The sequence below is a fragment of the Carya illinoinensis genome, chromosome 6 (genome assembly GCF_018687715.1).
Source record: "Carya illinoinensis cultivar Pawnee chromosome 6, C.illinoinensisPawnee_v1, whole genome shotgun sequence".
In the NCBI taxonomy this organism is placed as follows: Eukaryota; Viridiplantae; Streptophyta; class Magnoliopsida; order Fagales; family Juglandaceae; genus Carya; species Carya illinoinensis.
Window position 1 is genome coordinate 31,121,294 of NC_056757.1, and position 9,733 is coordinate 31,131,026.

The window sequence follows — 9,733 nt, forward strand, 5'->3', positions numbered from 1 at the left end:
TCAAAGTCTTTGAGCTTGAAGAGATCTTAAGTGAGGGGGAGATGGCCATCTCAAATGGTTATATAACTTATATGTTATTTATTGTTTATTTAAAGTTGTCTAAAATATTTATATGGATAATAATAAATATTTTAATATTCACTTGACTAATCTATCCCTCTCCCATTTAAAATCCTCAAATGCAAATAACAACTTGTGAGTATTCCATTTATATCTCTTTCCCTCACTCTTATATTTTTCTTTCTGTTTGAAAAAAATCAGATTTTAATGAGAATTGGGGGGAAATAAATAAGAAAGAAAAGGTAGCTAATATCAAGTGTTTTCAAGGGAATAAAATTAGGAAAATAAATTTTGTAATCACAAAAAGGTTCCATATAAGTAAACTCATAAATTAATGTGACTTGATATAATATATTAAATTGTAAAGTTATTTTATTATAAAATAGATTAACGTATTATATGAAGACATATATATTTAGGAAAATTTTACTTATCATCCCTATACCATACACTGCGTATAATTTTAAATTTTTTTCTTATAAAATATGTAGTATATGGATGATGAGTAGAATAATTTAATTAATTTAAGAATAATAAAACAAAAAATAAATAAATAAATATAGTATATAATGTATAAAAATGATGAGCAAAGCTCTTCTATAAAATATTTCTGCAGCCTTTCGAAATTGCACTGATAGTTAGATAGAGACAGTGATGCATTACCAAAACACCACACGAGAAATTAAAACCAAAACCATTTCATTCAATATTAGAAACTTGGTGCCAAATACCATTTAACAATAAGAAAATGGGGGCAAATACATTGTTGGTTTATTTTGTTTATGACAATAATTTTTTTTTTTTAATTTAAAGCACATCCGTGAAAAATTGGAAATGACACGCTAGCTTATTGTTGATCAAACAAAGTATTGTGTTACACAAATTAAGAAATAATAGCTCAATGAATAAATCAATAAATGGTGACCACTTAGGGTGATGGCTCAGTGGTCCCTGAGCTTGGTAGTGGGCACTAGATCTTGGGTTTGAATCTTGCAACGGTAAGTGTTTAGGATTATTGGTGACCCATTGACTTATGGACCATTGATGTCTTTGTAGGGCTGGAATCAAATTATGGCTCAAGCCCAATTTGTAGGGAGTGCTTGCGGTTCTCGCCGTCTAAGCCCCTCTTGTTTGGCTCTCCAGTGAGTTGAGTGTTACTATGGTCACGTCTTGGTAGGGAAGTCATCTCTGGTCGCCATCTCCAACTATTTTTGTGGTAAAAAAAAAAAGATTAAGAAATCATGCAACCCTACTCTTATATCCGATTATATATTATATATATTGAATGTATTGCATGGGACGCTAACGTACTTCTTGTTGCCCTCAAATGGTCAAAACCGTCTTGTTTGGGTGTTCAATGATTTAAAATATTAAATATAACTTTAGAATGTGCAAGCATTTAAAAAATAAATTCATTATTAAAAAGAGTAATGTTACATACAGTTATAAAGTGTATAAACGTCACGCAATCGTTTTGAAAAAGAGTTGGATCCACGATTAAAAAGTTAGTTTTTTTATATAAGTCCCGTATTAATTCACTTTTTTCAAAAAGACTGCACTGTACTTGCACAACCATGATTTTAAATATCAATTCTCTATTAAAAATATGAACATTTTTGTATGGACCACACATTTCTTACTGTTCTCATCACAGTCTCAATTGCCTTATAGATAAAATCACAAAGAGGGTGACAATATAATTTTGACCCTTATCTTCCTCAGCTGCCAACTTCCATGAAAATTTACTGGATGTTTGTCCTGACTCGTGACCTTTGTGACAAAAGTAACAAAACAAACGACAGCCAGAAAGCTCACTACCAATCCTATTCATCTCTTTATCAATATGGCTTTTAATGGCACCCAAAGTGTCTTTGTTGCGTAAATCTTGGCAACAAAGAGGTCCATCTCGATCAATTGGAAACATGGGAAAAACATGTGGGCATCCCATAAAATTCCAATTGGTAATTCCAGTGTTGGGGTCCGGTCCTCTGGCCACAGCCAGACATGATGGCGAAATGCAAAACGAGCGATGGGGACAGTGTCATTGATCATCATAATGACCATTTTTGAACAAATGTGTTGATGCCAAATTTTTAATAGATCATCACCATGGACAATCTCTACATATATATGACTCCACATCTTTAGAATTATCAAAGAGAAAGGTCCTCCATTGTCATTAAATGCTACAAGTTACTAAGAACATTTGAAAATTTTGGGAGTAAAGGGCAGTTGCTTAGACTCTTGTTCAAGATTCATATAAAAAATTATATTTATAACCATAAATCTTACATTATTTAAAAATAAATATAGAAAATTTGTACACTTTACTAGTTTTAAATAACATTACTTTTTACGAAATTAGTCGAGATATTATTCCAAATACGATGCCAATTAAAAAAAAAAAAAAGTAACATCTCTCTTTTATCAAAGCTTTGGTACCTAAGGGAAGTTGATACTCCCAACACCACCACATCATTGAATAAACAAATGGTGTAAAATGCTAACTAATGATCATACGGTGAACTAAAGCATGAAAGTAAAGGAAATGTCATTTATTTTACAAGAGAAAGGGTCACCGTCTGCTCGTATGCCACACCTTTTTTCCTAAGTAATTTTATGAACATAAAAATATCAAAATCCACAAGAAGAGAATGATGTTTCCTCACAAACACCTCATTCCAATAAATACTCAATACATAAATTAATTAATTAAAAAAAAAGATTAGGGAACCAAAACTTTATCCCCATTTATATTTTAGACGGTTTTTATGAATATTTAAAAAGTAACAACAAATAGTTATAGGATGAGTAAGTTTAGTTCATTCTCGTTAAAGAAAATGAAATTTATTGTAAGAAAATGAAATTTATTGTTCAAAAATTATTTTTTTATATAAGTTTTATCTTTATCATTTTCTATAAAGAGTGCATATTACTTATATACTTTAAAATTGTAAATATCGTTTCTCATATTTAAATGGGTATGAGTTGATGTGATATGTCAAATATTTTTTTTATTCTAGTTTGAATAATTTTATTCGAAGATCTTTATACTACGTAGAATTTACGTAATGTAGTTTGATTTGTAACATTCTAGTTAGAATGAAGATCTGTATATTATATAGTATTTATGTGATATAACTTGATTTGTAATAATTTACATTTTTAAATATATCTTATAAATCAAATTATAGTACTATATAAATGGGCAGTGTAAAATAGTGGTTCTCATCTGGTGAATCCTTAAAGGAGAACCAAGATTCAAACTCTCACTCTTGTTGCCTACAACCCCATACGAGTGAGAGTTTGAAACTGTTAGGATGTGTTTGAAATATGGAATTAGTAGAGCTCATTTAAGTCGAGTTTAAATTTAAACTTAATCTAATATTTAAATATACAATTCTTAAATTATTAAATTATACACAACTCAATATCCCTTTACACAAGAAACTTACAATATTTTTTAACTCAAGATTTCCTTACACATAAGACTTATAACTTTTTTTAACTTTCCATAAGTATATATAAATTTATTTTAATATTTAAATATACTTAAACTCATCTTAAGTGGCCTCACAAAACTCAATACACATCACAACTTAGTACACCATTTTGATATTGAGCTGAAATGAGTTGAGTTCTTTATAAATAATAGTGAGTTAAGATGCTGAAATGAGTTTTGTCAGACTCACCTAATATGAGTTTAGGGTTTGGGTAGTGAGAAGTGTTGTGAATAATAGTAAAAAAATAATAAAATATTGAATATGAGTAAAAAGTATGTAAAAAGTAATAATAAAATAATGATAGTAGTGAAATATTATGAGAATACCTGAAATATTTTCAATATCCAAACCATGTGTAATTTGAATGTTAAGATAATTTAAATGTATTTACGAGAAATTAAAAAAGGTTATAGATCCTACATATAAAGATGTATTGAGTTGAAAAAGTTTATAAATTCTACGTATAAATAGTTTTTAAATTGAGTGATATTTAATAATTTAAAAATTGAATATTTAGATATTAAATTAAATTTAGAATTAGACTAAACAATTGATCTCCAAACAGGCTAGGCTCATAATACATCAGTCGAAGGATGTTGGCCAGTGCACTCGCAATTCCTCCCCAGTGTTAAGATAGTTTAAATGAATTTATGAAAATTTAAAAGAGATTATAAGTTTTGCATGTAAAGAAATATTGTGTTAAAAAAATTTATAAATTTTATGTATAAAGAATTTTTGAGTTGAATGATATTTAATAATTTAAAAATTAAATATTTAAATATTAGATTAACTTAAAATTAGACTAAACAATTGGTCTAGTAATCTTCCAACGTGCAAACGGGGCTAGGCTGACGATACATCGGCCGAAGGACGTTGGCCACTGCAGTCGCAATTCCTCCCCCTCTGTACTACTATATATAGCCCCTCCCTCTGCCTCTTAATTTTTCACTCACAATCTCCACTGAAAATGTCGTTATCACCACCACCACCTCATTTTTTCTTTGTTGCAGCTTTGCTGTTCGTTTCTCACTTCGCCATCACCGCCGATGCATCCACCTCCTCCTCTTCATCGCAGACCCTAAACACGCACGCTGAATACATGATCAACCCCAAACTCCCACCAAGAGCGCTCTCTTCCTCGAACAAATTCGAGGGCTCCTCCAACCTCGTCCACCTCCGCTACCATATGGGTCCCGTCCTCTCTTCCTCTCCCATCAACATCTACCTTGTCTGGTACGGCCTCTGGTCTCGTTCCCACAAGCTACTTATCAAAGACTTCATCCTCTCACTCTCCCCCTCCACTCCGGCCGCCCCATCACCGTCGGTCTCGGAATGGTGGCGGACAGTCTCGCTCTACACCGACCAGACAGGCGCCAATGTATCCCGAACAGTCCTCATCGCAGGCGAGTATTGCGATCTCAAATACTCCCACGGGACCCAACTGACCCGTCTCAGCATCCAGCAAGTCATCGCCACCGCCGTCAAGTCCGCGCCTTTCCCCGTGGATCACCGGAATGGCGTTTACCTCGTTCTCACTGCCCAAGATGTCGTCGTCCAGGACTTCTGCCGCGCCGTCTGCGGCTTCCACTACTTCACATTCCCGTCCATGGTCGGCTCCACGATCCCCTACGCCTGGATCGGAAACTCCGCCAAGCAGTGCCCCGAGGTGTGTGCCTACCCCTTCGCTTTACCGGGTTACATGGCGGGCGGTGGTCCCGGGGCTCTTCGACCGCCAAACAAGAACATCGGCGTGGACGGCATGATCAGCGTGATCGGACACGAGCTGGCCGAACTGTCGTCGAACCCATTGGTCAACGCGTGGTACGCCGGGGAAGATCCCACGGCACCGACGGAGATCGGGGACTTGTGCGAAGGGTTGTACGGCACGGGAGGTGGTGGTGGGTATATAGGACAGGTAACGAGGGATAGGGTGGGGAGGACATTTAATCTGAATGGGAGGAATGGAAGGAGGTTTCTGGTGCAGTGGATCTGGAGCCCTGCTTTGCAGGCTTGTGCTGGTCCTAATGCTTTGGATTAGCCACTTCTTTCTTGATTCCCCCAATTCCCCACCTTCATTTTAATGAATTTGATAGGCTATGCTTTAGCTAGTCTTCAATTTTTTTCCCTTGTGAGATTTTCTAGATTTCAGTTATTATTTTGAGAAAATCTAAGAGTTCATATTCATGAATGGAGAGTTATTAAGTTTTTCCAAGTTTTGGTACAAAGATTGATACATTGCTTGAACTTATGCATAATCAAAGATTGATACAAATTGTTGGGACAGAAATTACAATGACAAAAGAGTTGAATGCTATTCTCCAGGTGAAATTGGAGATTGAAACCCTTTCTGATTCCTGCATTAGCATTGTCTACGCCATTGTTACTGGTCTTCCACTGCAAATGCCAGTTCAAATGAATGTTAAGAGTGATTGCATTTGCATATTTTGCCATTTTGATGGAAAACAACTAGTAGGAAAGACTGTCAAAATGATGAGATGAGCGAAGTAATTTGATAAGCCCACTGCTAATGATTATGATCGAAGTCAAATAGAGCAAAAAGGTTTACCCAAAACCTCGATCTCCACTTAGATGGTAATTGATCGTGAGAGCAGCAGATATCTATGTATCTGTTTGTCCTGTTGTTTTGTTACTTTTTCCCTCCCTATCCTTGGGCAAAAGGGTTTTGGCTTGTGTCTTCAAAATCTTGAAAGGACAAAAGCAGGCAGATCGTCATCCTCTTTAATTCAAGCCTATTCGAGTGGGCGGTAGAGACTGTAGATTGAGTGGGGGTAGACATATGTGATTTACAGCTAAGATTGGGACCCACAAAAGTACACATAAATGAGGTAGATATTATTGTGACTTATGAGATAGATATTTCAGACCCATGATATTATTATGAGATAGTAGATATTTTCAGACCCATGATGCCGCAGACCGGTTATAGTGGCCCACTTGTTGGGCGGTGGGAAAGTCTGTTGTTGTAGGGTTACAGCTGGTTTCAATGACTATTGAGTTCAACGACGATACAAAATGGCTTCATTTACCCAATTCTGCAGAAGTCTGTTGGTGCTGTTCAGAAACAAAAAATGCATACTCACCAGACATCCATTTTAATAATATAGAATATTTTTGTTGGTTCGTGGAATCTCTGTCAAAAGTTGAAGTTGAGAATATGGATGATGGGGACTTTTAGACGCGAAGTCTGAATTATTATCCTTCAGTGGAGGGTTGGAGAGTTAGGTGAGATAATGAATTTTATAAATAGTAATAAATAATAGTAGGATAATTTGAATTGAATAAAAAAGAAAATATTAAATAAAAAATATTATAAAGTTTAAATATTATAAAAATATAGTTTTGTAAAATTATTTTTATTTAGAAATTTAAAAAAGGTTGGATTAATTTTTTATTTAAAAATTTAAAAAAATTTTAACGAGTAATTTGAAAATTTTATATTTAAATTATGTTTAAAAATAAAATTAAATATGATAAAATGAGATTAAATAAAAATTTTATATTTTATTTGAGACTCCAAACCAGCCTTGTAGTCATCACTTGTTACAATATATAATAAATTGTTTAATTGTTATTAAGAATAGAGAAATGCTTAATCCATCAAAAGAATTTTATAAAAATAAATTTATAAATTAATTGACTTGACATGATATATTAAATTATAAAATTAATTTTATTATAAAATAAATTAAATGTATCAAATTATATTAATTTATAAATTTATTCTATAAATTTTATTTATGATTATAATATTTCTCTTTAAGAATATTGAGAATATTTAAAGAGTTTTGCAGACAGACGACATGATTTCAAGATTCCTAATCAAAAAAATGCCAGTATTAATTGGATTTAATCATGTAGAATTGTTTAGCCGGTTGTCTAGCATTAAGGATGCTGATTATTACGATTTTGGGCACAGGATTTTTCTCTGGGATGATACAGTTGAATATCAAAACCACTCACAGGACAAGGACAAGGAAAATGGTTTTGAAAATCTAACTGGCACGTGTCTTCTTAGACTCTTAGCTTGGTTTGGATGTTTAATTAAGTTGAATCGAATTTTTTATAAATAATAATAAATTAAAATTATTAGAGTTATATAAGATTTATTTAAAATAAATTTAGATATTAAAGTAAATTTAATACTATTTATAAAAAATTAAAAAAAATATAAATCTCACGTATAAAGATATACTGAATCGAAAAAAAATTATAAATTTTACATATAAAAAAGTTTTAAAATGAAAATAATTTAATAATTTAAAAATTAAATTAAATTCAATTGAATCTGGCAACAATCCAAACGGGGCAGTGACTGGGCTTCTAACAAAACAAATAATGGAGATATAGAAGAAAGGAAAAGGATATCCGTTGTATGGGGTTCGAATATCAATGGGAATAATTTGTCTGTGTAACGCATGGCCCACCGGGGGAAAGGACCAACAAAGAGCTGGTCCTATCTGTGAGCTGGAGAGCCAGATGCGATCCCATGAAGAGGTTGCCCTCAATGGATAAAAAAACAGAGACGATCTGATGCAGATCCCTGTGTTTCACCAACCAAGTTTAGGCATTAAACATGTACAATCTCAGACTGTTGACTGTTAATCCACAATAAAAGTTCTGTCGTCTGTACGTCATCTGTCAAAGGAAAGTGTGACTCTTGAATCTTGATTATCCATCAAGATGCCTTTTCTCGATCGCTTGCATGGGAATGTTGTTCCATACATGCAGTGTGTAGATCATATAATGCATTAGAAAGAGTTACATGATTCAATATAAAGTTCTATTTTTATGGGATTAAACAAAGGAAAATGCATAAAAGAATATTAGTATTTTTTACTTTTTCTCAAACTCTTTAAGTGCAGAAGTACTCAAATGTAAATAGATATAAGGTTAATTCCAATAGGCTCTTTACGAATAGGATATGTTCAGTTTGCTCCAAAATTGGTGACCTTAAAGAGTGCACTAAATCTAGTAAATTAAATATTTATGTCCATGTCATATCCTCCAACACACAAATTTAAAATAAATAACAAATTGGAAACTTTTGGCATCTTAGGAACTATAACATAAAAGTTCCTTATCACTTGTAAAAAAAAAAAAAACACATAAAAGTTGCTTATCTTTACATGCCATTTAAAATTTAGATGCGCTATGCATAATGAACAAGAAGACATACACAAAACATTAAAAGATACACAGCATGAACAGAGCAAAAGGGTGGATGATAAATAGAGCACGTCTGTCAGTCATTCCATCATACACCCATCCCCCTCATTCATTGAACTCTCTTGTTGGCTATCACAACTTTAGGACTTCAGCTATAAACATGATTGCATGGAGCACGTTTTTCAATATATTTGGATAAAGAAAAATATAGTTGCAAGCACAATTATGTACTAATCTGTATAATAATATGATGTAATTGGTCAAAAAGTAAATTTTATTAAAAATAGTATTAATTTAAATTTTAAGTATGAATGAATCAGTATTGGTACACAGATTAGTACGCGACTGTGCTTGTATATAGTAAAACTTATTTGATAAAAAGTTTAGCACCATGATAACCAAATTTCTACCATTTCCCCACATGAATGCCTAATAAATAAATTATAAGTAGTTGGGCATTCAATTTACCACTAGGCTCATGCATGTAATTGATTTTTGTTGTCGTGATAGGAATTGGGGCTCAGTTGCACTCGAGCGTTATAAAGATGATTTTGGCACTGCATTAAGACTAGCTACATTGTATGGCCGAGGATGAACTAGGACTTTGAACTTTAAAGTCCAAGAATGGGCATGAATGAAGATAATTAAATGTGAACTCAGGAGAAATAAAGGTATTTCATGTACGATATGCAAATAGTCTTGGTGCCCATGATCCCTCACGGCTTACCTGAATTTCCATTGTTAATTCCTAATCACCAAGTCCTAAAAATGCTCTAATGTAAATTAAAAATATAATACATCAGTTGATGTAACTGGGGATAAAAAGAATTCACTTGTTCACTAACTTAAAGTCTTAAAAAGAATCCAAGTTTGACACCTAGCATAATTAATAAATGTTCAAGTTTGATAATTGGATCATTCTCAGTTACTATAAAATCTGAAATGTAATGTGATGAACAAGTGCACGACCAAAAACAATATGT

The 9,733-nt window shown here is 33.0% G+C and overlaps 1 protein-coding gene across 1 annotated transcript; it reads left to right on the forward strand.

Annotated features, from left to right (window-relative positions):
- Window positions 1–4,452: 4,452 nt before the first annotated feature.
- Window positions 4,453–5,775, forward strand: LOC122314473 (protein EXORDIUM-like 5). The gene has a single exon (XM_043130095.1). It carries the CDS (start codon window positions 4,531–4,533, stop codon window positions 5,599–5,601), a length of 1,071 nt encoding a protein of 356 aa, XP_042986029.1. The 5' UTR covers window positions 4,453–4,530; the 3' UTR covers window positions 5,602–5,775.
- Window positions 5,776–9,733: the final 3,958 nt, after the last annotated feature.

What these genes read in the sequence shown, in the direction of transcription:
- LOC122314473 (XM_043130095.1), top strand. Translation starts at nt 4,531, where the DNA reads ATGTCGTTATCACCACCACCACCTCATTTTTTCTTTGTTGCAGCTTTG.